Raw genomic sequence first — 27,209 nt, 5'->3', positions numbered from 1 at the left:
TATGAACAATACTGAGAAAGGATGTGAATGGCAAGTTAACATAAGCATCCTGTTACAGAAAGACAAATGCAGAAACGAGAAACGATGCAGTCAAGAGTTCAGTTTTCAGCTTGTGCCAAAAGAAGAGTAGTGGTTAAACTGCAAAGCAGCATTTCAGGGATTCCTGATTCTGCTATGTATACAGTCAATCATTTCCTTTGGCACGCCCTGTGGGGGCAGCACGGACGTCAGTGTAGTGAGCCTGTCTGGACAGCCTGCACGCATAGTGTGACGAGGGTAAAGTGAGAGGGGGTGGCATATCAAAGCCTGCAACCAGCGTGAGGCTGCATGCAAGATCTACATTGTTATCCGCTGGTTAGCCAGGTAGGACCCTGCAGCAGCATGTTGAGAAACACCCAGCACGGATAAGAAGCCCTGATAACAGAACCTGGAGAGATTTCCCAAAGATCACATGGATTGGGTTTAACTTGTGGAATTGTATTGTAGTGTTTTGACTATTGTGCAACAGAAGCTCATGGTGTAGTGAATGTTTTCAATACACATAACACAAGAAGCCTGCATCCTTAAAAAAGGCACTTTTACATTTGAATGACAAGTTTAAAGAGAGTGAAAGTAATATTTGTTGAGCTAACAGGGGCTCGAAATGTGACACTGGTGTGATAGTTGCTCCTCACCCAGTAAAAGTAAGAGGAGGGTGAAGATTCACCTCGCTTACAAACTGATGAGGGCGCTGCTACAGTTTAGAGAAATCTGCCAACATCTGCAAAAGCTGCTTTTTGAGAACAGGAACAAACAGCATCACTCTGTTATTGTTAAGTTAGATTAGTATTACAATAGATAGAAGGCAGCAATAGTGACTTGACAGAAGGAAATACATTTGCAACAGTATTAAATGTAACAATGCAAAAAAAGAGCTCCCAGTTTAAGAATTTGCTCGGACAGTACAACTATTCTTTAGACGTCACCTTGGGTTCTCGTGAAACTTGAAATAGGCCTTTTTAAAACTATTCTCTGATGTTTTACAGGCTTAACAACTATAGTTTTGGTCTGGCAAAAATAAAAATAATAAACGTCAAAATCTCCTGAAGCCCGAAGTGACTCTATCAAATGTTGTGTATTTCTCTGAAGTCCCCAAACTGAGAAATCATTCAAATTATGATCACACAATGAAAGAAACAAATAAATACATTTACATTAGAGAAGGCAAATAGCAGATGGCATAAATGCTTTAAAAGTGACTGAAACCATGAACCAGTCTTTCGTTTCTGTCAATTCTCTGACTACTGAATAATCAACTACGTCCTCACATCCTGGTTGAAACAGCATTGAGTCGTTGTTTCAGTAAAGAAGCGCTCCACGTGCACGTTTTGTTACAGACAGCAGCTCCTCGGCCATGATCTCAGCTCCACATCCTCATGTGACCCTGAGATTATATCAGCCAGACAAGTCGAGTGAAAGCTCAGTAGAGCACACAGAAGTAGGTAATGAACAGCCCTGGTTAGCACGTTGAAGCCACAGATGTGTCACACACTCTGCATCTGTTTTATACTTTTCTGATGCTCACCAGCAGCTGTAAAACTCTACCGGCTGTCACTGCTTACATTAATGCGGTTTTAATGAATCATATGTGAAGAGAAGGGTTCTTTTGAGTGTTTGTGTTCAACACGTGTGACTAAATAGATTACATTCTTCCACACCGACCCTATCGACCCCTGCCCTTCAGAGCTAAAAGCCTGATCTTCCCCACTTTACTGGAATAAAGAAAAAACTAATATTCTAATGATAAAAGTTATTTGTTATTCATTGCTTACAACAAATCATGCAACTCTCTCAACATTGTTCCCCTAATGGGTTCATGGACAGCACAACCTCTCTCAGTCCTAATGGTGTTGTCATGTCTTCCTTAATATATTGGTTTGTGATGAGTGGAAGAAATATCCATGTTTCAACAAGAGCCTGAACATAATCTTGCAAAGAGGCAAGTGGGTGCCCCGCCATGAATAATGGTTGCGTTAATGATGTGGATATAACATCCTCTGAATGAAACCAGAGAAAACGGGTATTTGACTGGACATGCACGGCCATCTGTGCACATGTAACCCGATAGATTAAACCCATCAGTGAATCCTCGCTCGAGACATTCCACTCAAACTGTAGCTCCAAATATGGTTAATAAACACAGATAAAACGGGCGATTACGTTTTGGTTTTAGACTTGTGTCTTTAGTTTATATATTGATTGCTTTGTGTTGAATATTCATGATATCTCCTGGGATGTGTACCCAGCCAATCACAGGTCAGCACCATCAGTGTGTGTTTGTGGGTAAACTGAAACAGTTAGAACAGCTGCAGCACTGTGTCTTTTGAGTGCACAGCTGTAGCAGCACTGGACCACATCTGTTAACACAGGCCAGTGAGATCACTGTATGTAAACCCACACCAGTCAGTGTGTGTTCCCATTTACACGGCTCTGAAACACGCTGCATGATGGGATGGGGTTTCCTACTGTAGTGAAGCTGATACTGGATTAAGGCTCTGTACAGTGCAGATGTAGTGTGCGTTTACAGTAAAGAGTACATACTGATGCTAGTTTGCAATGCTTATCTATCTATCTATCTATCTATCTATCTATCTATCTATCTATCCATCTATCTATCTATCTATCTATCTATCCATCTATCTCTCTATCTATCCATCTATCTATCTATCCATCTATCTATCTATCTATCTGCAAGCAAACATTGCATTATTTTATCTTTCTGCCGGAAACAGACAGGATAAAATACTAGACGGGCTCGTTGCATGTACATTTTAGTGTTATCCCTCAGTTACTTGCTAAATTGTATACATGTCACCTTCCAGAGATGCTATGCTGTTAAGCTGAAGATATTTCCCTACTTTACATTAACAATCCGAACCCAAAGATATTCTATGACAAAGAAAAGCATCAAATCCTGACTAAGGAAGTTCGAAACAGTAAGTATTTTGCATTTTTGCTAAAACAATTAATTGATTGTCCATAGATGATTTATTGTGTAGATTGCAGTGACAAATATATAATAAATATTATAGTGTTAGATTTCTCTTATTTAAACAACAGCGCTGTCAATGTATCTAATGTTCCTGCAGTTGGTAGAGCTAAAGCTGAACAGTCCACTTTGTAAAGGCTCTTGTTCATATTTGCATTTCACTGGGCTTTGTTTAAAGAGAGGAATAGCAGTTTGGTCTTCAGTCTCACATCAGACCTCCTCAGAAGAGTCCTTGTTTAACAAATGAAGAGCCGCGGGGCCGGCCCACAGATCAATAGGTTACCGAGGGAACTGCAGAGTCACAGAGGAGGAGGAAAGGGGGAAGAGGACTTCCTATCTGTCCCTTAACAAAATTCCTACACATATTGGTAAACTCAAACATGGGAGTGCAGCTTATCAGTGTGACATGTGCCATATTTAGTATTTGTTCCCCAGTTCACATTAAAGGAAATTTCATACAGTGAAAAACTCTTATTTGTCCAGTTTTGACAATTTTACTAAAATACTATTGTTAAAATCTTACGTATCTTGTCAGGCATTTTGTTTTTCGGGTAATAATCAACACTGTCCTTGGTGACTGACGGATCCACTATTTTTCATTTTCAGGGTTACAGGCGCAGCATAGCACAAAAAGTAGCACAAAATGTTTTGCCAATTTAGAGGTTCACTCAAAACTATTAGTGACGTAATGAAAAACAGAAATATATTGCTAGATAAGATGAATTTTAATTGAATCACACAAAGTAGTGGCCTTCAATTGTCAGAGGGAAATTAGCTTGTTTCTCAGTATGACTTTTCTGTGAAACCGACAGGAAATATTACCGCGTTTTGGTTTTTACCTCTTCACCTTGCAACATACCAAGGAGCTTGCAAGAGACACCTGAGGGAGTGTTACAGTTACAGTTACTGTCAGCAAGTTGTCACCCCATTTCAGGCTTTAGGATTTGCTCATGAAATGCATCATTTTGAAATTACAAATATGTCTAGACAGGAATGTCCCGGTTGTCCCCAAGTATGTATTTGTGAGGTGACATTCACCTGAACGTTCTCCTAAATTGAGATCCAAATTACGTAAAGATGACATTTTGACATTGAGTTTCTTACCCTCTTTTTTTTTTTTTAAACTACAGATTACCGTGAGCCCTTTTTTTTGTCAACGCTAAAATATCCCTGGTTTAAATTCACAATGATGGGCCTTGAGTTTTTTCACATAGCGTGACAGACTTCTTTGATAATTATCTGTGTCTATAACAAGTTGTAGGTTGAGGAACCCCTTTCACCAGATAAGCGTTGCGTCACCCGGTGGTGGCTGTCACCCTCGCTTGTCTCTTCATGCCTGTTGAGGCTGTTTGAGGATGTGGGTTTAGAGTTGAACTGACTGAAAAAGCTCCAAATTGTCTGCCTCACTGCTCCTTTGCCCTCCTTTGACAATAGTCCACTGTGCCGTACTGACATTTTGTTCCTTATCCCAAAATACAACAGTTCTTTGTACACTATCAGCTTGTCACAGGCTGATCATGCTGACTCATAGCTCCTGGGAAATATACAATCTATGCATGAACCAGAGGCCATTGTGCTCTTTATTTTAATATCACCTTCTGAATCTCTTCTTCTTCTGAAGTACATTTTCCGGGATAGAATGTAAAAAAAAAGAAGATGAAATGGTAAATATACCTTGAAAACATGACGATGTAGGAATTGTCATTACGGGCTAACACGGAGCTGAAGGTAAATGAGGTTAACCACACACATTCATATACTGTACTGAAGCCAACCAATTGTTAGTTCAGTGTCTTGCTCAAGGACACTGATACTCTCTGCTGGAGCCAGGGATCGAATCAGCAACCTTCTGATTGATAAACAACAGCTCTGCATCCCAGACTCTCACTGTGTCCAAAAGTCCCTCTACACATGACTAACTGTGTCCTAGAACAGTGATTCTCAAACTTTTTCAAATAATGTACCCCCTTCGAAAAAAAGAAATTCAGCCAAGTACCCCCTGATCAGCACAAAAACAATTTGTTAGGGAAGAAATGCCTATATTAAGAGGTACTGCTGTACAGTGCTGCACCATCGGTGTCTGATTTATTAAAACAACAACCTTGTAACCGAGAAACACTTAAATGCTACATTTCAAATGTTTACAATCCATCACTAAATTCATGGCAAACCAATTTTAACATCATGCAATAACACTAAGACGACATTAGTTGCATTTAACTGATCTTTGTAATAAGTTGTACTTACAATTTAGTGAGAAACATGGGCTTGTGCTTCACTGAGGATCTTTGTTATTCTCAGTGACAGGAAGGCCACTGCAGTTAATACACTTCGCGTTTTGAAATATGTATAACTCTGTTAATATAAAACCCACACTGCTCAAACTTCGTTACTTTTCCTAAAATTCTTTTTTTTCCATTAACATACAAATAAATCTCACGTACCCCCTGCAGTACTCCAACGTACCCCTAGGGGTCCGCGTACCCCCATTTGAGAACCACTGTCCTAGAATACTGTTTAGGCAATTAGTATTTAAAAAGAAAATCAACATACTATATACACACTGGAAATGTGTGCAACATGCAGGGTCTTTAAACTTGATGTGCCGTTGAGCATACCTGATTCAGTCATGGTTACGAGGTGAACACTGCCTGACAACAAAATAATTGCTTAGAATTAGTATGTAGTGTTCATTTGACATTTAAAAAATATGGATTCAGAGCATTTTATTGTTTATGTTACGATCTCCTGTTTTTGACACTTGGTTTGATCCGACAATGCCTTTCACTTGAAGCGCCTGGTATGGGGTTTCCTGTTTTCCTTCATATGATTCAACAGAATGTCTCACATAGAAACTATTGAAAAAATGCAACTCCTTTACATTCTTCTGTCATTAATTTTGTCACTAATTTATATTGTTTTCAAATAACATTTTTGCCCATAATTTTGCCTTTTTAGTAGACAGAGTAGTCGGAGTAGACACAGACAGGAAACAGAGAGAGAGTAGGGGGCCAAAGAAAAAACCTTATCTACCCTATTGTTCTTAGATCCTGTTGTTACTGGCGGTTATAGTTATAGAAATATGTGCAGCACAGCAAGCTGCATGAATACAATAGGAGAAAATGTCAATCTAACACAAATGTCAAATTTACTGTCAATGGCTTTTTTCTACAGTTTGTCTCTGACAGACAGGCACAGTGAGGAAGTAAAACCAAATCCGTAACCAACAGTAGCCACAAAGTCAGCTTTGACAAAACATACCATAACAGACAGATGGCAATGCTGCAAACTTTTCTAGAAAGGAAATGCCATTTCTGTCACAGTTGCTGTTTATCTTCTCACATACATGTACTAAATTCAACAAGCTGCTGCTCGGCATCTCAGAAATGTAGAAAGAAAACGTACTGAAGGTGTAGCCGGTGAAGGTGATGACATGTTCCTATCAAGAAGTAAACCTCAGTACTATCAATAATCTTAAAATGCTTCAGAAAATAAAAGTTGGAATGTATTTTCTTTCCTTCAGGCTGCTGATAGGAGCACCCAGAGCCAGAGCTTTGGGACAACAGACAGCCAACATCACAGGAGGCCTTTATAAATGTGAAATCACTCAGTCCAATACATGTGAGCGCATCCAATTTGATAGTGAAGGTGAGTTCATCTGCCTGTCTGGATACACTGTACTGTTTCCAAAAGTCAAGTATTAATATACAGTGCTGACATGTTTCTCTTGTTTTGCTACATTTTTAAAGAGGATGTGCGTTTTGAGAACAAGGAGAATCAGTGGATGGGGGTGACGGTGCAGAGCCAGGGGCCGGGGGGGAAGATTGTGGTGAGTCAAACTGAGCGTCTGAACTAAAAACTAATGCAAATACATCAGAAAACGCTGTTTGTGGCCAGGTCAATTCCCAATTGTACTGTTTTTCTCTGCTTTATACATTAACCATCTTTGGGTTTTGCATTGAAATAAAGAGCCGTTTTTAAAAAGCTATCACCTTGGACTTTGAGGATGGAAATGTTTTACTATGTTCTGACATTTTATATACAGAACAACTACGAGTCTGAATTAGTGTTCCAAGTAACCTTCGGTCCTGGTTTGGTGTTATCTCTTATTAATGAATGAACTTGACTTCAACGGTTTTTCTGTCATTTCAGACTTGTGCTCATCGCTATCAGAGGCGCTTGTATGGGAACACCCCTCAGGAGTCGCGGGACATCACCGGGCGCTGTTTTGTCCTGAGCCAGGACCTGACCATCGACTCCAACTCTGATGAGGACGGAGGAAACTGGAACTTCTGTGAGGGCAGAGCCAGGGGACACGAGATGTTCGGATCCTGCCAGCAGGGTTTAGCTGCCACCTTCACCAAGGATTACCACTACATTGTGTTTGGAGCACCGGGGGCTTACAACTGGAAAGGTCACTAACTAGTCAAACACACCAAAACAGGATGTTTCTAATTCTGCTGAAAAGTATCAGATGTTGTTACCTCTCAGTTTTTTTTCATTCTGAACTAAATATTTCTGCAGGTATTGTTCGAGTGGAGCAAAAGAACAACACTTTGCTGGAGATGGGAGTGTATGATGACGGCCCGTATGAAGTTGGAGATGAAAATCTATTGAGACCCGAATTCGTGCCGGTACCTGCCAACAGCTACCTTGGTGAGCGTCTAAAAAAACAGATGTGGCTGTATGGGGGTCACTAGCATCCTGTTCAGCGATGCACTTTGGTAACTTCCTCTGTAGGTCAAAGCATTTCTCACACATTTGGCTTGAGCAGTATGAGATCAGTGTTCACTGTGTAAAAATCTGTGAAGTTTCACTGAAGAAGACAAATAATGAACAGATGGGTCGTGGGACTAAAGTTTAGTAGACTGTTCTCACAGCAGACATTTTGTCAAACACAGGAATAACATTGAGTAGCATCGAAGTAATTGCCCGAGCCAAGCCTTCCTTAACGTTTTCAGTTCTACATGTGTTGTTGCTGCTATAACAAGTCAATCTTTTGTTGCAACACAGCTCTTTGAATCAGCTTTGTTTGGAATAATGATAATAATAACAATAATAATAATAATAAATGGAATTTATAAAGCGCCTTTCACGGGACCCAAGGTCGCTGTACATGGTGGACAGACAACAAAACAGACAATGAGGAGCAAACAAAACAAAACAAATAAAATAAAGGAAGCCGGGGGACCAGGAAAGGACTAGGGTCCGAAGGCCATGGTGAACAGGTGTGTTTTCAGTGAGGATTTGAAGTAAGGAATAGTAAAAGATACAAGAATGAGGAAAGGTTTTCAGTTCGATTCCACAAAAAAGGGGATTCACTCTCTTTTTCCCCTTGCTAGCTATCCTCTCTTTGCTGCCTATCTGAAACAATCATACAATACAGAGGAACTCTCAGTTTGATTTGCACATCTAAAACTAATGAGTTAAAAGGAAACCTGTAGGTCAAGCTTTAGATTTTCTTAGAAATGTAAAAACTGATAGTATTGTTACCAGTCGATTAAATGTGTAGCTGCTAAAGTTGGGTACAACAGAAACGGTAAACATTAAATGCAGGACGTGTTCGGTTAAGAGATATGTCCTTGTTGCTGAGAAAGCAAGTCCTACTAGTCAACGGGAGGAAACTGTGTGGAGAGACGGGAGGACATTGTGAATCTGTGCAGGTGTTCACCCTCACCCTCACAGTGGGAGACAGCAGTAGGAACGGCAAAAGTGGGAAACTCATTATCCCAAATAAGGGAGAAAAAGGGGGGAAAAGAACAATGCTCTATAGTATAAAATAATTGTTTCTTATAACATCTCTGTTACTTTAGGATTCTCCCTCGATTCGGGATACAGCATCACCAGGGGGCGTGGCCTGACGGTGGTGGCTGGAGCACCCCGAGCCAATCACAGTGGAGCTGTGGTCCTGCTGAGGAAAGAGAGCGAAGCCTCCGCCAGACTTCTGGAGGAGCACATTCTGCACGGGCCAGGACTCGCATCCTCCTTCGGATACGACCTGACCGTGGTGGACCTGAACGGTGATGGGTAGGAAAAGTTTTCAACGTTCTCTCTTTTTCAGTATAAAATATTTAATCAGAGGAACATGTTTGAAGCTTTGAGATTTTAGAAAAGGACCTGATTTCCTTAAAAGATCCATTTATTATAATGTTATCTTATTTGTTTAATGTATAATGTCCATGTTTGGCTATCAGTGGATTTAGATTTAAGAGGTTATACTCTGTAGCACACAGTTTACTTAGGAAGTCATATTCTAAATGACATTTCCAAATATGTGCCTCACTTCTTTCATCTAGATGGCAGGACATCGTTGTCGGAGCCCCTCAGTTCTACATGAAGGACAGAGACATTGGAGGAGCCGCTTACGTCTACATCAACCAGGCGGGACGGTGGGACAAAATCACTCCTGTCCGCCTGAACGGGACCAAAGACTCAATGTTTGGATTGGCGGTGGAGAACATCGGAGACATCAATCAAGATTCTTATGAAGGTAATATCGCTGGCATTTTTTAGCTTAATTTACATTTTCTTAAAATTGTCAAGTAAACAGTTTTTTCCCCCTCGTACAGACATTGCCATCGGAGCTCCATATGATGATGGCGGTGCAGGAAGGGTCTATATTTATCATGGCTCTGCAGAAGGAATCAAAACCAGCCCAGCACAGGTCGGTTTGTAGAGCTTTGTTTAAAGTGTCTGTGATTGAAGCGCCTTTTGAGCCCACTGGTTACAGCACCATGCCATATAACTGGGTTTGAATCCAGGATCATGTAATCACCCCCTCTTTCTAATTTCTACATCGTCACCTGGCAATTAAAGCCTAAAATACAAAAAAAAAATGTTTTACTAAATAATTTGCTTACCCCTTGAATACTGACACATTTCTAATGCAGTGTTCAATGTTCAAAAAGTGAGTTATTGCAGGTTTGAGCTCTATAAGAAACTTTTCATATGTTAGAGACATTAACTAGTCTCAATCCAATTCTGTGGAAAGGGGCAAACAGTTATTTCTTATGATGTTCAATAAAGTATTTTTGCTCTAAAACTTAGACTTATTGAGGAACTCACTGTCGAAAGTCTGAAACTCAGTTTTGTTCCCAATACTAGAGTAGTAGAATTGTACTATTGTGTTTTTTTCATTACGGAACAGTTCTAATTATTTCTAAAACTGTTCCTCCTCCATTACAGATCCTCTCAGGGAAAGAGCACAGCATGCGACTCTTTGGATATTCTCTGGCTGGGAATATGGACTTGGACAGTAACTCGTATCCAGACGTGGCGGTTGGCTCTCTGTCGGACACAGCTCTGATCTACAGGTACTGTCATTATTACACATTATTAGTCAATTTGAACCCAAATAATTTGTACTATAACTTAATTTAACTTCTGTTCTTTCAGGGCACGTCCAGTCATTAGCATCAGGAGAGATGTCAAAATATCTCCACAGGAAATTGACCTTACAATCAAAACCTGTGGAAACAGCAATTGGTAGGTTTGGTTTTTCTAATATTCTTACATTTCAACAGAGCTCAGAATCCAAACTTCCCCTGTTAAAATTATTTTTTAAATGTTCTATCCTCAGCTTTGATGTGGACATGTGCTTTGCCTACAAAGGAAACCCTTCATCGTACAACCCCAAACTAAGTAAGTGAACTGGTTAGAAAATATATGTACATTTTACAAATCCGAGATTTGTTCAGTTGTTCTTACACACATGCTCTCCTCACTCCTGCAGCTATCAGCTATTCTGTGGAGGCGGACGGAGAACGCAGGAAACACGGGCTAACCTCCAGAGTGATGTTCCTCAACAAATCCAGCACTGAGACAGACTACCGGTTTAACGCCACCTTGGACCTCCGCGGCCAAAACCAGAAATCATGTATCAAGATAACAGCCAAACTAAAGGTGAAAACACGTGTAGCACTTTTAACTTCTTAAAGCATATACTACATGCTTTTTAAAGCATAACGATGTATTTGATCAATTATGGAGGATGTCTTTCTCTTATGTGATGGTAAACTAAATGTCATTGGGTTTTCACATTTCAAATGAATGCTTAAGAAAATCTAAAAACGTTCACTTCTTTTTGACACCATGACAAAATGATGAATCGATGCATTGGTTAATCAAGCCTTTATGTATGAGTTCACAAATTGTGACATGCATTCACATTTGTTGTTAAAATTGCTGCAGTGTTTTTGGGGGTAAGCAATTCAGTTTCTGCATGTATGCAACATGGTTTGCAATGACAGAAAAAGCCACAGAATATTTTGTCATTTTTCCAACCTTAAAATTGCTGAACTTCTCAGGCAGCACTGAGGTGTAGAGACAAGATTTTACATTTCAAAACGTGCCTATAGCAAAGCATAAAGTGAAGTACTGCTTATTGTAAAGTAGTAAAGTATACTTAAATAACAAAACAAAGAAAGATGCTACAATGCCCCATACTAAGTGTCTGTTTGTGATGTGAACAGGACAACATTAAGGACAAGCTGCGGAGCATTCCCATTGAGGTGTCTGCAGAGATTGTGGGTACCAAACGACAGAAGTCAAGAAACGGCCTACCCCAACTCATGCCAATATCAGACTCCTCTCAACCGAGCAAAGAAATCATTGAGGTAAATATTCACACTACAACCGTTTTTAGTGAGATAATGACAAGATGTTCACAGTGGAGCACAGTCTGTTTATGGTTTTGTTATTTCAGGTCAACTTTGTAAAAGAGGGATGTGGAGGTGATAATATTTGCCGGAGTAATCTGAAGATGGACTACCAATTATTCTACAAACAAGGCAACCTAGAAGTGTACCCTCCATTACCCATGTGAGTAAAATATGATCCTATAACTGTCTTAATCAGGTGAAAATGCATCCCTTAAATATGCTTGAAACAACCATAGTAAAAATGTTTTCAATTCAATTAAAGTGTAAAGTTAAAGCAATGCCTCGACAGACAATTACAATGAGAGTTAACACCAAGCTTTGCCCCAAAAAGCTCTTTTGTTTTTTGGGCTACATATACTGTACGCTGTATGGTGGAGACTAAGTGCTCCAGCAACACTGAAATGAAAGCAGAACCAAATCACAAGCAGACAGAGCAACAGTACAACACTTGCCAGCACATGAAATAAGAGATGTGAAGTACAGAGCTAAAATATACTTTTAAGTTCACAAGAAGCATGATTTTAATATTTCTCTACCTACATGTATGTTGTTCTGTGTCTGCAGCTTTCACATGCAGTATATATTTGTGCTTTTTATTCAAAAACACTCAACTTGAAGTGAGTTGAAATGTTTGTGTTGTTTACAGCAAGAACAAAGTCCCTGTGTTTCATCTGAATTACGAGAAGAAGGACTTGGCTCTGCGTGTGACAGTCAGCAACATGAATGAAGATGATGCATATGAGGCAAAGCTGGTGGGGACTTTCCCCAATACGCTGTCATATTCTGGGGTCCGGACAGAGCCTACTACGGTAAACATGACCAGGGATGGAGGGAACTACTTAACTACAAATACTGTCAATGACAGGACATTTTTACTCGGAGCAAGTATAATTACTTTGATAAAAGTAAAAAGTAGGTCAGTTAAAATGTCCTCTCTAAGTAAATGTTACTGTGTACCATTTATGAAAGCCAAAGGGAGCTGGGGGATAAATACAAAAAGTATTCAAGGATGATAACAATGATCAGAAGGAAGACCCAAAAAACGTTAGAACATATTAGGACCACAAAGGTTGCATTGACAGGTCACCATCCCACAACCACAAAATCCTCCTTTAATATAGGCCTATGGCATTTTGCAACCTGTGCATACACCTGATTATCAATTATACAACCGACTTCTTCGGCTAACAGAAAAGAGAACAAAACTGACCGACAAAGACATTAACAAGCTACGAACACCTTGATGGGTGCAACAAGCCTCGTATAACCTGACATTTCAACAGCACAAAAAAACATTATACCGACATGTATAAAGAATAAAAACAGTAACAGCCACTAACCACATTAAAGCAAACTGAGAGCAGCACAGTTTTGGCACCACATGTATTCATAGTGCACAGTCTGCACACCACTCTGCCTTGTCTAGAAAGGAAGTGTGTTGTTGTACTCACTGGTTCAAATGTCCCTCCTTTAGTCTTGTACACAGCACAATCCTCCTCATCTGCTCCAGGTTGAATGTGTCTGCTCGTCCATCTCAGTGCATATAGTCAGTCCACTCGGCCTAAAAAAAGTATTCAAACATTTAAGAGTTCATTTAGCCTCTGCAGTCAAAGACAACAGTTCACAACCATAGTCCACAACACAAACATGTTAGCATTCAGCATATTAGCATATTAGCATATTTACCGGTGTTAGCCACACCCAGAATGCACCTGTTGTTACCATAACAACATGGGTGTGTTTGATTTGGATCACCTTGCGTGCCGGCCGGGTGGGACATTAAATCCGTTTTTACCAATGTCTGTATGAAATAGATGTATTACTGTAACAAGTAACAACCCTATTCGACTAGAAATGTAGCACAGTACAATACTTCAGATAAAGAAATACGTAATAATAAGAAGGGTAATATTATATTCACTAATATGTAATACACAGAAAACGACTTTGTCAGAGTAATGAGAGATTGTTTTGGGTTACTTCCACCCCTACAGTGCAGAGGAGCACTAGCGACCCCATGTGGGTGCTATGCTAATTTCACATGAGATCAAATGTTGCATCTGTCAATGGCAACATTCAACTAATTGTTTGAATACTTGCTGCTACAGACAATATTTAAATTGGTGCCAGAAGGAATGGATAACCTGGATAAATACAACATGTTTGTATGTTAACACATTTGGTTAAACTAGTAACATGTAGACCGGTTGCATGTTAAAATACTACAGATAACTACTGAATTCAATAGTTTAGGACATAAATCAGCCAATTGACAGCCATTGGCATGAAATACTATTAATGTAACAACCCAGTGTAGTCTAATTAATTTATGACTACTAATTGCTTTTTGATTTCTAAGTAATACCTTCCTGATGTAACTGTAAATTCAATGTTTAAATAATTTGTTTTGATATTTTGCAGACGAAGAAGCCGATCATCTGTACAGCCAATCTGAACGGCTCTCAGGCAGACTGTGAGCTGGGGAATCCTTTTAAGAGAGGCTCTAAGGTACGACCATGTCTCACATCTTCATCCTGCCACCTAGTTGTTGTACTTCAAATGTGAGAAACTGTTTTTTTTCTTCTTTTGTCACCAGGCTACATTTTACATAATCCTGAACACTGCGGCGATGACTCTTGACACAACAGAGATTGACATCGACCTGCAGCTCCAAACGTAAAGACTGCTGCTACATTTTTTTCCTGTATTTTCATATAAGGTGCCATTAACCTAAATAAAACTAATTGTGTTGTCTGTTTCTTTTTTCCTCCAGGACTAGTGTGCAAGAAAATATTGTCCCCGTCAAAGTGAAGGCTAGAGTAATCATTGAATTTCCACTGTCGGTCACTGGGTAAGTGTGTTAAACCATTTTTTTTGTTACTACAAGTAACTCTCCAGTGACTCCAACAGTATGTGAAACAAAGACTTTGCTTGTTTTCATCAGGGAAGCCAGCCCTAATCAGGTTTCCTTCGGAGGTGTTGTGAAAGGGGAAAGTGCCATGAAGAAGGAGGAAGAGATTGGAAGTTTGATTACTTATAAATTCAGGGTACGTTTTTTTTAAACTGACCTGCCATTATATATCTTCTATTTTAATCACTGCTGTCAAATTCTTCTTAAATGGAATTGTAACATATTGATTTATCCTTCAGATAAACAACTTGTGGAAGTCTTCTGTCAAAGCCTCACTTAACATTCAGTGGCCCAAACTGAACAAAGACGGTAAATGGCTTCTGTACCTGGTGAAGGTCACGGCCTCAGGACCGGAGGACGTCGTGTGCGCCCCAGAGACTGAAATCAACTCTCTCAAACAAATCCAGGTAGGTTTTAAAAAACTTTTATAATGAAATCAACCTTTGCCAGAATTCAGCCATTAAAGGAAACAGTATATTTAACTAGAAGACATGTGTTTACAGGAGACCTTTTCCAGGACAAAACGTGAAATTGGAGAAAGGAAAAAAGTTGATAAAATGTCTTCACTGTCAGACAAGACAAAGGTTTTGGTGAGTAGAATTTATTTAAACAATTTAAACATTATTGATTCTTTAAAATGTTAATAGACATATATCACTTGTTTCAGAATGTTGACAAATTGAGTATGTTTACAGTGTGAGGTTAGCACTAACTTAAGTAAAGGGTTTGTTAAAAGGTTATGATTGATGTAATCCCCCTTCCCCACAGACCTGTGACAGTGGGGTCAGGTGTGTGGTGCTGCGCTGCCCCCTGCAGGGCCTGGACGGAACCACAGTGGAGCTGAGGTCTCGTCTCTGGAACTCAACCTTTATCGAGGTAACAGGTTTGATCAGTTTTTAATAATTCTCCTCTGTGATTTGGTATGACTATTTTACCTGAGAATGTATTTTTTCACTCAGGATTACGCCTCTATACCAAACATGCACATCGTTGTGAGGGCCTCGCTCGTCCTTCAGACTCAGGCTAAGAACATGATCCTGAAAACTCCTCACACTGATGTAAGCAGCTCAACAGATAACAACAAACTGTTTATCTTGGTCCTAGCTCACCTGAACTTGTTCTCTTTTCCTATGTTGGTGTTTCATTGCAGGTTACACTGGCAGTGTCCCCTGAAGTTGCGGTAGCGCAGTTTACTGGAGTTCCCTGGTGGATCATACTGGTGGCTGTGCTGGCAGGCATCTTGATTTTAGCTCTGTTGGTGTTCCTGCTCTGGAAGGTGAGAAACATAGAAGTGACATCCACATGTCATCGAAGTGATACAGGATGTGAATAGGACTATACTGCGCCTGTTACTGATATCAGATCAGAACATGTGTAGTATAACCATAAAATAAATGACAAAGTTGTAAAAAGACAATTTAAAATATGAATGTTATCCCCTTGTTTTGTATTTTTTGCAGGTTATTGGTTAAAAGAATAGTAAGACTTTTGGCTTTGTTGTGTTAATATTATTATGAATACAATTACATATTTATATTCAATCAAAATAAGTATTAATTTAACCATTATTTTTTGGACATTTCAAGACTAAACCCTAATGTGACTTTCAGTACTTGACTGAATGCTTTGTTTGTGTTTATAATAATAGCAAAAACACGTGTATAGTTATCCTATAGGTTACACTATTCTGTAGATGTTCTGCAAATTGGGATGAAATATTTAGTTGTTTTTCAGGAGCCATTTGGGCATCCACACTGGACTCTCCAGATATTATATTAGATAGATAGGTACAGTAGTACTTAAGTCAATGAGACAAGTGTGATGTTAAGAAATGTTATTATTGATTCAGTTTGTATTAACACATCCTCACCCTTGCCCCCCTCAGTGTGGTTTCTTCAAGAGAGCAACTAAAGACGAATACGATGCCGCATATCAAAAGGCAGAGATCCTTGTTCAGCCCTCTGACAAAGACAAACTCTCTGCTGAGGCCTGATTTAAACTCTCTGAACAGGGGTAAACAGCTGTCAGCATGGAGTGTGATCAGAGCAACAACTAATGTACTCACTTTCCAGTCAATCAGCTGACTTCATGCAGAAAGATTCAATCAGACGCATATTGTACTGAGAGATTTACATTACAAAAAAAACTTTTACCCAAAATACGTGAAATATTTCATAGAGATGGGATTAAGGAGTCTGATGTACAATATGTGTCTCGGAATTTTGCCAAAGCTCTATGCATATTCCAACAGGCTTAATCTTTTTTAACAGATGTTCTGCTCTGCAGGTGCTTTTGCTGACATCGCTATTACTGCTTGGCTGTTGAATGTACCGTTCAAAAACTGCAAAGCATGCTTAACATCCTGCACATCTCTCCTCTTGTTGTTCAGTGTGCATGAATATTTCTGACATTTCTTCCAGTTGGAATGATGCACTGTGTTTTTAATCTACCTTTCCAGTGTGGATTCTTCAAACGCTCCAAACAAGGAGGACAGCGTCCCTCGTTACCCACGCAGTGCGGATCAGAAAGGAACGTCCTCCTGAGTATAAAGATGAAAAAGCCAAGCTTGATCCTTTGATAAAAAGCAGTGGGCTGACGACTTGGATCGATGATGAAGTTACTCGTGACTCATTTTCAAGTTGGTAATGATTTTTGCAGACAGGTATAACCTGAAACTTTGTTGGTTGTTTTGTTCATTTTGTATCAGGGATTCTTTTCTGAAGCGTTCCATGTCTTTGATTTTTTTTACACTGTAAAGATGAAAATGTTTTGTAAGTTTCTGTATATATTTGAATACTTCTGCACACTGTATATTTATCTTTGATAAAAAAATAATCATAGGCAGCCACATTTTCCTCAGTCTACACATGTCCTCTCCGGTAAAGGGCAACGTTTACTACTGTTATATGTGCTGTCTTACTGAAAGCCGAAAGTCTATGCAATGAAGGAACCGCTAGCTTAGTGCCAAGTGAATGTAAATGTTTCATGTCTCAGTACCTTCTGCCTTTTCTTGAATGACAATCAGGTACATTACCGTTTCACAATAATTAACAGTGCACATGTGACCACGACCCTTAAACTCCAAGCAGGTGTTCTTTAAAAACTTCTGTTCTTCACTGTAGTGGCATCCACTGTGCTGTAGGTCCATCACTGAAATAACACTTCTTGTTCCATGGGAGGAATCCAAAGGGAAGATGGGGAAAAGCAACTGAAATGTATGTTTGATAGATTAAATGTTTTTTTGTTGAAGTATAATAAAAATGCTTAAAAAACTGATTGCAGCTGTTCTTTTTCATGCCATATAAGTATTATACTTGATACCAGGGCTTTGACTAAGGATCTTTGTATTCTCCATTAATCTGTATTTAGTTTTCAGATTGATCAGTTTAGGTCTACAAGCTTTAGGGAAATAGTAAAAATCACAATGTGAGTCTGCATGCTTGTATTCAAACCCAAGGATATGTGCTTTCATATAAGAAAAACAAATCCTCAAATCCATACGCCCAAGAAGGTGGAAGTGTGTTAACGATAAGTTGATTTCCAAAGCAATTTGGATTTGGAATTTTGTCAATCTAAAGCCAATCAATTGTTTCAGATTCATAAAAGCAGGAAACTAACAATCTGAACATCTCTTGAAAATATGATATCAAATAATTTGATCAAATCCAAATATTACAAGGACAGAAATGTCATTTATGTTTATTTTCCAACCAAGAAAACACCACCTTAATCCAAAGATTATTTAATCTTACTTTTTATAACAACCATTGCATTTACATTGAAACAAATCGTTATTTTGTCCACTCTATATAAAAACTATTGCATTGAAAATAATTATATTTATGCAACCAAACGACTCAAAACAGCTGAGGAATAAAGGAAACAGGAATTGTGATGAATGTTTTGCATCAAAAAGATCTTAACCCCTAAGGAGAGTTCCCTCTTTGGGACAACTGTAGGAGAACTATCATTATATCAATATACATGTTAATTCCAGTTCAGTCAAATGTTAAACGAAAGCTTTTCTCCTGCTCTTTGCGCTGGTTGTCACACGATTTGGGACACTTCCTCCACTCTTCTCTGCAGAAGAACCGAGTTCTGATCGATCCACTGCAGTGAATCCATGTGGGTGTTGAGAATCTTACAGATCTGCTGAAGCTGAGGAGGAGAAAACAGAGAGAAAAACAAGTTAGTTTAATTTGCAACAACAAATGTGTCAGAGAATACACTTGAATGAGTCCTCCTCTTACCGGGTCACTGTGTCTGCCGGGCCACTGGATGTGTTCAGGTGCTCGATGATCTCCTTCAGGTCCTGAGACATCCTCTTCAGCTGAGCGTCCACGTTCTCGGCCAGCTTGTACGTTCTTTCACGTTCCTCGTCTGCGTTCTGCATGTAGATGGTTCCGCTCTGCTCCTTCACAGACTCCTCCAGCGGGCAGAGTAAGTCCTCCAGCTCCTTCTGTTGGGACAGGATGAAATCCAGCTCCTGGTTTAGCCTGCGCTGGTCCAGCTTCATCACCTTCTCCATCTCCTTGTGCAGGGATGTGATCTTCTCCCCGTTCTCCACTAACATGCGGTCCCAGGCGTTCACCTGAGTAGCCTGCTGTAAGAAATGTCTCTCTTGGTCCTCCAGCTCAAGACTCCACTTGTTAATGAGACCCTCCAGCTGGGCATAGGTCATCACTGGAGGAGCTGTGGTTGTAGGGATTGCAGTTGCTGTAGTTGTTGCGGCGAGGCTCATGCCGGTTGAAGGTTTGAGTCCCAGTGAAAAGCCTGTCACAGCACCTGTTGTAGCGGCAAGCAGTGGCGGCAGGGACAGAGGCAGAGGTGATGGTAGCTGCCCCAAGAGGTTTGAGCATGAAAGCCAGAGCTCCACCAGCTGCTGTGGTTGTTGCAGCTGCAGTGCTTGCAGCTAAAGTTGGAGCTGCACCCATAGTGAAGCCTGTAAGGCTCGCTGTTGTAGCGGCGGCGGCAGAAGCAGCAGCCGCAGCAGCAGCAGCCGCAGCCGCAGGTGCTGCAGAGATGGGTGAAGCAAAGAGAGACGGGCCTGTAGCTAGGGTCGGCTGGATGGAGGCAGGAGGAGCCGGGGTGGTAGAGGGTTTAATCCCAAAGGCAAATCCTCCACCCTGGCCGGTTGTGGCTGCAGCAGTAGGGGCTGGCTGAGGCTGCATACCCAGAGTGAGGTTGGATGGAGCAGCTGTACCAAAGCTGAAGCCCCCTCCTGGGGCAGCGATAGGTGCAGCGATAGGGGCAGCAGTGGTGGCTGCTGCGGTCGCCTGGACCTTGTTTGCTCCAAAGCTGAACCCTCCAAAAGAGAGACCCCCTGCTCCTGTAGTTGCTGTTACTGCAGCTGTTGGTGCTGCTGCAAGTTGGGGTTGAGCTGCAGGTTGAGTTTGAGCAGGAGTCCCAAAAGAGAAGCCCCCTGTTGCAGGGGCGGTGGTCTGTGCAGACATAGCTGTGCCCAGGGTGAACCCTGACCCGGCTGGAGGAGCTGCTGCGGAGCCCATACTCATCCCTTGTGCGGAGCCCATACTCATCCCTTGTGCGGCGCCAAAACTCATCCCTTGTGCGGCGCCCATACTCATCCCTTGTGGGGCGCCCATACTCATCCCTTGTGCGGCGCCCATACTCATCCCTTGTGCGGCGCCCATACTCATCCCAGGTGCGGCGCCCATACTCATCCCAGGTGCGGCGCCCATACTCATCCCAGGTGCGGCGCCCATACTCATCCCAGGTGAGGGCGCCCATACTCATCCCTGGTGCTACTGCTGTTTGTTGAGGAGTGGCCATTCCAAATGAGGCAGCGGGGCTCCCGAAAGAAAAGCCTCCGCTGGCTGCTGTGGTCGCTGCTGGGGTGCCAAAGCTAAAGGAGCCGGCCGGGTTGGGGTTGGCGACGGCCTGAGTCGGAGTGCCGAAGGAGAAGCCGCCTCCCGGAGCCGCAGGTGTGGAGCTGGCCATGCCGAAGCCCGGGGCTGCGGCTGCGGGCTTCTGGGTCCCGAAGGAAAAGCCAGTGGAGGCTTGCCCAAAGTTGAATCCACTCATTTTGGTTCGCAGAAGGACAACTTCAACACAAAGTCACGTTATCGTAAACAGATAACTCACAAAATGGTCACTTCCTCGCTGAACTTCTGCGGGTTTTGGCGGGTCACAAATACGAGCTGAACTGACGTAACCCAGGAAACGTTTATTTCCAACGGTTCTTTCAGGCTTCGACGGTTGATAACGTCAATCACGGGTTGTAAACATTGTGTTGAACCAGAAAGCGACCAAAAGCCAACACAATATCCTTCTCAAAAACGTGGCCAACTGCGTCGCACTTTTTTCAAGCAGGCATTTCAGTCGATCACTAAAGGAAATGACGGCAGAAATTAGGACCAAACACTGTTGACTTTAGCCCTGAGTGTTGCCTGCCAGCAAATAAATCCCGCCTCCCTTTAGAAGACAGACAGGTGTAATGGCCAATCACAGCACTCATCAGACCACAGCTGAAATCTGATTGGTACAGTTTATTGCCTGAAGAACAAGTTTCAGGGAAACCAAACCCAATATCTAACCCCCTATTTCCCAAAGAGTACTGATCTAAATCAAGAAATCAACTCTCCACGCAGAAATTATCTGTTGCCAAAAAGTAGGCTAATACTAAAATATTTAGCACAGGCGCCTGCAAAATGATGGCTATCAAATATCAAATCTGATAGAAATGGCTCGCTATCGTTGCCGAATAAAACAGTTGTGTACACCGTCGCAAGTAAAACAAAAAGCAGACTAACAAAAAACGAAACTTAATATAAAAGACAAGATATTGCTTTACAAGGTGAAGAACACAAAGCACATGTTGTATTGTTAACGGCTGCAGTAGTTAACATTGGAATTCACACTTTTTTTTCATGTTTACTTTTTTTTTTAAAGCTTGTACCCAATACTTGTTGTGCATTCAAAAATAAAACATCCCAATCATTGTATATGAGTTTTTGTGTTTCGATAATATTGTCATTACAAATTAAACCTGAACATATCTAATCCATTACGGTTTTTTTAAGCGTGTCTAAACAAAGATACCCACATCTACTATCTTGACGTTGTCATGACTCTCTGGGTTAGCTGGCTCGCACATACCATGTTTACATTTTTGGAAATATGTTTGCAATTCATATTTTAAGTAAAGGGTGATTTCGAAATATTGAACGGTTACTATGGATGCACAAATGTCACCACATCAATCTATAGGAGAACCTTAATTTCACCAGTGTGTTTGTGGGCAGCAGAGTTAGCGTGTAAGCTAACAAAGATTAGCTTTCTAACTGCGTGTCTGAGCTGGGCATGCCCTTGTAAGGATATTTAAACTAAATAAACAGGCTATTTCCTCTAACACCTTCTCAACCACATAGTCCGCTGCCACAGGAGCTGTCACAATGAGGATTTTAAGGTTTCTGAGGAGCAGTGTTAAGGACATTGACTATTACTCCAAATTCTCTCCCTCTCCTCTGTCAATGAAGCAGTTTCTGGATTTTGGTAAGAGTAAACACACTACACACCATATGTATCTGTGCCTATATTTAAAGCAGGGGAATAAACATAGTGTGATTATTTAATTCGATAACATTTTAGAGCCCTGAAAAGGCTTGAAAAACATCAGTTTTCACAAGAAAAATGTGTGTTTAAAAAAACTATCTACCCTGGTTTTCTCATGCACACGTGTGACCCCTTGAATAGCCCACCAAACCAATCAGCAGAAGCAGAACACACACTTGCATCAATGATTACTCATTTAAAGGCTCTCATACAATTATTTTATTATAATATCAAGATTTCTGATGTTCTTGTATTTGTTTTCAGGCTCAGAAAATGCATGTGAGAAAAACCTCCTTCGCCTTCCTCAGACAGGAGTTACCTGTGAGGTTGGCAAACATCATGAAGGAGATCAACCTGTTGCCTGACAACTTACTGCGGACTCCATCAGTGAAGCTGGTGCAGGGCTGGTACGCAGCTTCAGTTCTTTAAAAGTAACCTCTCAAATTACTCTGCAAAAAGGTAATAATGATTTTCTTTGTGTGCAGGTACATGCAGAGTTTCAGGATATTCTTGAGTTCAAAGACAAAAATGCAGATGATGAAAAAGTCACATATGAGTAAGTACATTAAAACAGTTATATTTATGAGGATCCAATCCTGTGTGTTCATTTGTATCACCTTGGAGTAATTGTTTTTGTTTTATTTAGTTTCACAGATGCGGTTATAAAGGTCAGAAATCGGCACAATGATGTAATTCCCACCATGGCTCAGGGAGTTGTGGAGTACAAAGAGGCGTACGGCACGGACCCCGTCGTCAGCCAAAATGTTCAGTATTTTTTTGATCGTTTCTACATGAGCAGGATATCCATCAGGATGTTGCTCAACCAGCACAGTGAGTAGATTCTCTTCATAACAAATGGTGATCTCATGAACAACGTGATGTCTCGATAATATAATAGATGCACTTGTTTGTAGATGTGTTCAAAAGAGGCTGTTGATCCATTAGCAGGAAACTTGAGGCTTGTTTTTCTAAAGTCATCTTGCTTTTGTAGCTGATTGGGGCCCCGTCTCAGGTCAGTTAAATGAAATCCTTGCTTCCCTCACTTGCGTCGTTTCCCTGCGTCTAGTCCCTCCCACCAGGGAAGCATGGAGGGACGCAAGGAAACCACGAGAAGCAGGGGCCCTTTCTCATTTCTCTAACTCCCCTCCTCGACTCCTATCCTCGAGACTTAGTCCCGCCCACAGGAGATGCGAGCCGAGGAGCCGAGGAGGGGAACCGAGGAGAGAGGAGGGGAAGCAGCAGGCGGTTAGAGAAATGAGAACTCCTCTCCTCTGAGCGGTCATTTTAAAGAGACGTCCATTAATGATGACAGGAGGCACAGCAGCCCTCTGTCTGATGGACAGATGTGTTCATGACCACTTATATATTTACTTTGATTCATTCACAGTGCGGTATAATGAGACAATAACAGGCTACAGATGCGGACACACACACACACACACACAATTTCAGAATCAAACAGAGCACTCTCATAATAACGTAACACTATCAGAGACTGGATATGAGCTCATTTTCAATGAGATGTTGATTCAAGTGAAATGAAACGAGGACTTGTCTCAAAGGACGATTAACCTGCCCAGACTTGGAGATTGTTGTTATTGCCTGACAAAATGATCATGACATGATCTCAGCCAATATTTACAAAATAACATCTAGGGATTTGATCATTAAGATATCATCAAATGTATGTATCAGAAGTCAGAAACAACATTTAGAGTTTGCTTTTCTTTGTTATCTGAAGATTAGGCAGTGAGGAGGAGCGAGAATAATTTATATTGTTGGTGTCACATCTATAGTGAGCCAAAAAGGTTTCACATTTTAAGTTTGTTTTGTGTCATTAAAAGTCTATTGAAAAAAATTAATCAATTTACAAAACCAAAAAAAACATTTGATAGATTTTGGATTAAAAGATGTTTGATGAATTAGTTTAGAGAGAAGTAAACGTCAAAACATTAATATTTTGGATGCACTGTGTATGGATTTAATTAATAATTTCTATAGTGTAGTGCATGGTCTGATTTATTGTGTCTTATTCCAGCTCTCCTCTTCGGGGGGAAGGTGAAGGTGAACCCAGCTCATCCCAAACACATCGGCAGTATTGATCCTAACTGTCGTGTCAGCGCGGTTATCAAAGGTGAGAACTCAAACCCTTTATGAGGAACATGCAGTGACAGGTGCTCAGATACGTGTCACTGTCAGTGTCACTCAAAAGATATTTGTTGTTCTTCCCTCAAACAAACCTCTTCCTTATAGATGCGTATGAAAATGCCCGAAACCTCTGTGACCGGTACTACATGAACTCTCCTGAGCTGGTGCTGGAGGAATTCAAAGGTAATTCATGTTGGTCACACATGTTCAGTTACACAGACACTTTTAATTATGTACATTAAAGGCAAATACATTTATTTTTATATCAAATGATTATCTTAAAGTTCAGATGCTTTAAAGTGGGATTCCGTGAGATTCTTTCCCATAGTCAGTATTGTAAAAAAAAAAAAACTAATACAGTAATATTAAACTACTGTAGGCAATGGACTGACTATGGAAAAGTACTAGACTATAGTCAGAAATATGAACTATCCCTAGCAATTCAGGTTGCATTATGAATGAATACATATGAATGGCTTGATTCAGTATCTGATGAAATGTTGTCTTATCTTTGGTTATTTGAACAGCTTCACCCATCACGGTGGTCTACGTCCCATCTCACTTGTATCATATGGTGTTTGAACTTTTAAGGTAGGATTTGTTTTATCAACCTCATAGTTGGACAGCCTTTCTCTTCATGCTCAACTGTTGAGGGTGCTTTCATTGTTGCAGAACGCCATGCGTGCCACCATGGAGTTGTACGGCGATGCCATGGAGTATCCTCCCATCCATGCACAGGTGGCTCTGGGGACTGAAGATCTGACAGTCAAGGTACATCTGTGCTGCATCCATTCATCTTTACTAACCAGTATAAACTCCTGGAGAAACTGAAAATGGAGTTATTCTATGAAGATACTGTTCAATAATTATGTTTTTCTTCAGGTGAGCGATCGTGGAGGAGGCGTGCCGCTGCGCAAAATTGACCGGTTGTTCACCTACACGTACTCCACAGCTCCTCGACCCAGCATCGACGGGGCCCGCGCCGCTCCGCTGGTCAGTACTACGAGCATCGTTTTCTTATTGTGGCCATTTTAAAGTTTGTGAAAAGCACACTGCAATACTCTGAGATTGACTGAGATGTTTTAGTTACTTAAAATAGAGTGCAAATTGAAATAAAAAAAAATGGTGCTTTTGTTTTCAGCTTCACGTTTAATAACATAAATATTATCCTTTGAATTTAGCAAGCCATATGTTGCATTTGAGCAGAATACTGAAAGCAGCAGATAGGGAGAACTGAGGACTCTTTGATATTTAACAAGAGCACATTCATCAAACATTGCTTATCTTCCTCATATTTTGCCGCTTACACAGAAATCTGACTGTTCCAGTGCCAAAGAATCACTACCAACTGCTCTGATGTTTTAGATTGTTTGGCTTGAGTCTTGTTTTTTTGAAAGGGGTGGAAGAATAATTCTTTTTTTCCTCCAGGCTGGTTACGGGTACGGCCTGCCGATCTCTCGTCTGTACGCCCGGTACTTCCAGGGCGACCTGAAGCTGTACTCTCTGGAGGGGTATGGAACCGACGCTGTGATCTACATCCGGGTAACAGAGTTTAAAGTGTGTTTGTGTGTTTCTTCAGACAGTATTTACTTTGTATTTGAACTCTCCTTTCTAAATTCCCTTGTTAGGGCGCTCTCCACAGAGTCCATTGAGAGGCTCCCTGTGTACAACAAGTCGGCATGGAAACACTACAAGATTATCCAAGAGGCGGACGACTGGTGCGTCCCCAGCAAGGAGCCCAAGGACATGACCACGTTTCGCAGCTTCTAGATCCAAATGGCTACCGGAGGTGCTTGGTAACGAATGGTTTGGTGTGTGAGATGGCAATACATCAGTTTAGATTTCGTTGTATGGAAAGAATAAGAAAACAGGACAAAGATTTCGTGCCATATTCTTCGTAGTGGGCATTAGTTTTGTAATGATGAAAATGTTGGAGTCGAGAAGCCTCAATTAAATAAAACAGTTTCCTTTGTTATTCCTTATGGGACCTTTAATGGCAGGGACTGGGAGTCAACTGGACCAGGTTTCTGTAAAACCACAGCTTGCTGTGAAAGTATGGTTTAAAAAACGTCAACAACATATGGGCAATATAAAATATCATTCTCATTAAGAATGTTTTTAAACCGAGGACAGTAGAGACTAAGTTATCACTGTTTCCGTCAAACGTATTTTGGCATTTCTGTCCAAAGATTGCCGTTATTAACCAACCTATGATTAACAATATATCTGTGACTAACTTAAAACAAGCCTATGAAATCCCTGAAACGCTCTGCATGGTGTGAGCTGTGTCTGTGGAGCTGTGTTTTGCTGAAAGCTAAACTTCAACTGTTACGGTCCGTCTGTGTGCATCTCTTATGCTCTGCGTGAAGGTGAAAGCTTGTAAGGAAAGGACAACTTGTTACACACTTTAAACGCTGCTTGTTTTTACGTCTGTTGGAGGATGCTGCTGATAAGTCTTATTGGTTAAAATGGTTTTTATTTAGGGTATTTATTCTTTAGTCGAGGACATCTTAAAACATGTTTGATTTGCCATCTGTGACGGGTTCTTAATGCAACAAAAGTCAACTGAATAATTGGAATTCAGAAAAGCTGTCGGGAAGTTGGCTGAGAGGTTTTATTGGGTTAGGAACACTTTAGTTTACTTTTAAAATTCTCAGTTTGCAAATAAGGTATTGCCACACTTGGAAAGAGGCTGCTGGTTTTTTCTCACAAAAGGTATCAATGCAGTATGAGAGCTAACTATTTCTGGGTTGCTGTGGTGTATTATAAAGACTCATTCTGTCATTTTCCTTGTTCTGTATGGATCATGTTCAGTGAAAAATAAACATTTCAAACCAACAGATGGTTATTTGTGTCAAACATCTCCTGAGTGAATTATAGATGGATGGGA

The 27,209-nt window shown here is 40.8% G+C and overlaps 3 protein-coding genes across 3 annotated transcripts in view; 2 read left to right on the top strand and 1 right to left on the bottom strand.

Annotated features, from left to right (window-relative positions):
- itga6a (integrin, alpha 6a) overlaps window positions 1–17,870 on the top strand; it is a 19,041-nt gene extending 1,171 nt beyond the window's left edge. Inside the window, exons 2-26 of the mRNA XM_034213441.1 lie at window positions 6,552–6,676; window positions 6,778–6,857; window positions 7,181–7,442; window positions 7,553–7,684; window positions 8,842–9,055; window positions 9,325–9,518; window positions 9,598–9,692; window positions 10,214–10,341; window positions 10,424–10,513; window positions 10,608–10,669; window positions 10,761–10,930; window positions 11,500–11,643; window positions 11,733–11,848; window positions 12,335–12,497; window positions 14,110–14,196; window positions 14,285–14,364; window positions 14,462–14,539; window positions 14,633–14,735; window positions 14,839–15,006; window positions 15,103–15,189; window positions 15,368–15,475; window positions 15,559–15,657; window positions 15,750–15,875; window positions 16,485–16,612; window positions 17,058–17,870. Coding sequence (XP_034069332.1) covers window positions 6,552–6,676; window positions 6,778–6,857; window positions 7,181–7,442; window positions 7,553–7,684; window positions 8,842–9,055; window positions 9,325–9,518; window positions 9,598–9,692; window positions 10,214–10,341; window positions 10,424–10,513; window positions 10,608–10,669; window positions 10,761–10,930; window positions 11,500–11,643; window positions 11,733–11,848; window positions 12,335–12,497; window positions 14,110–14,196; window positions 14,285–14,364; window positions 14,462–14,539; window positions 14,633–14,735; window positions 14,839–15,006; window positions 15,103–15,189; window positions 15,368–15,475; window positions 15,559–15,657; window positions 15,750–15,875; window positions 16,485–16,592 — 3,019 coding nt within the window. The 3' untranslated portion in view covers window positions 16,593–16,612; window positions 17,058–17,870. The remainder of the gene's footprint in view (window positions 1–6,551; window positions 6,677–6,777; window positions 6,858–7,180; window positions 7,443–7,552; window positions 7,685–8,841; window positions 9,056–9,324; window positions 9,519–9,597; window positions 9,693–10,213; window positions 10,342–10,423; window positions 10,514–10,607; window positions 10,670–10,760; window positions 10,931–11,499; window positions 11,644–11,732; window positions 11,849–12,334; window positions 12,498–14,109; window positions 14,197–14,284; window positions 14,365–14,461; window positions 14,540–14,632; window positions 14,736–14,838; window positions 15,007–15,102; window positions 15,190–15,367; window positions 15,476–15,558; window positions 15,658–15,749; window positions 15,876–16,484; window positions 16,613–17,057) is intronic.
- Window positions 17,871–18,282: 412 nt separating this feature from the next.
- Window positions 18,283–20,974, bottom strand: nup62l (nucleoporin 62 like). The gene is given in 5 exon segments (XM_034213500.1): window positions 18,283–18,657; window positions 18,659–18,757; window positions 18,858–19,398; window positions 19,400–20,114; window positions 20,344–20,974. Coding segments are annotated over 5 exon segments (1,713 nt in total). The 5' UTR covers window positions 20,642–20,974; the 3' UTR covers window positions 18,283–18,597.
- Window positions 20,975–21,686: 712 nt separating this feature from the next.
- On the top strand, window positions 21,687–27,161 carry pdk1 (pyruvate dehydrogenase kinase, isozyme 1). The gene is given in 12 exon segments (XM_034213267.1): window positions 21,687–22,111; window positions 22,436–22,455; window positions 22,457–22,591; window positions 22,669–22,727; window positions 22,818–23,002; window positions 24,210–24,305; window positions 24,425–24,502; window positions 24,847–24,910; window positions 24,973–25,090; window positions 25,202–25,312; window positions 25,748–25,861; window positions 25,949–27,161. Coding segments are annotated over 12 exon segments (1,221 nt in total). The 5' UTR covers window positions 21,687–22,011; the 3' UTR covers window positions 26,090–27,161.
- Window positions 27,162–27,209: the final 48 nt, after the last annotated feature.

This window comes from Gymnodraco acuticeps, unplaced genomic scaffold (assembly GCF_902827175.1).
Source record: "Gymnodraco acuticeps unplaced genomic scaffold, fGymAcu1.1, whole genome shotgun sequence".
NCBI classification, from domain to species: Eukaryota; Metazoa; Chordata; class Actinopteri; order Perciformes; family Bathydraconidae; genus Gymnodraco; species Gymnodraco acuticeps.
This window is presented reverse-complemented; position numbering and strand designations above follow the sequence as displayed.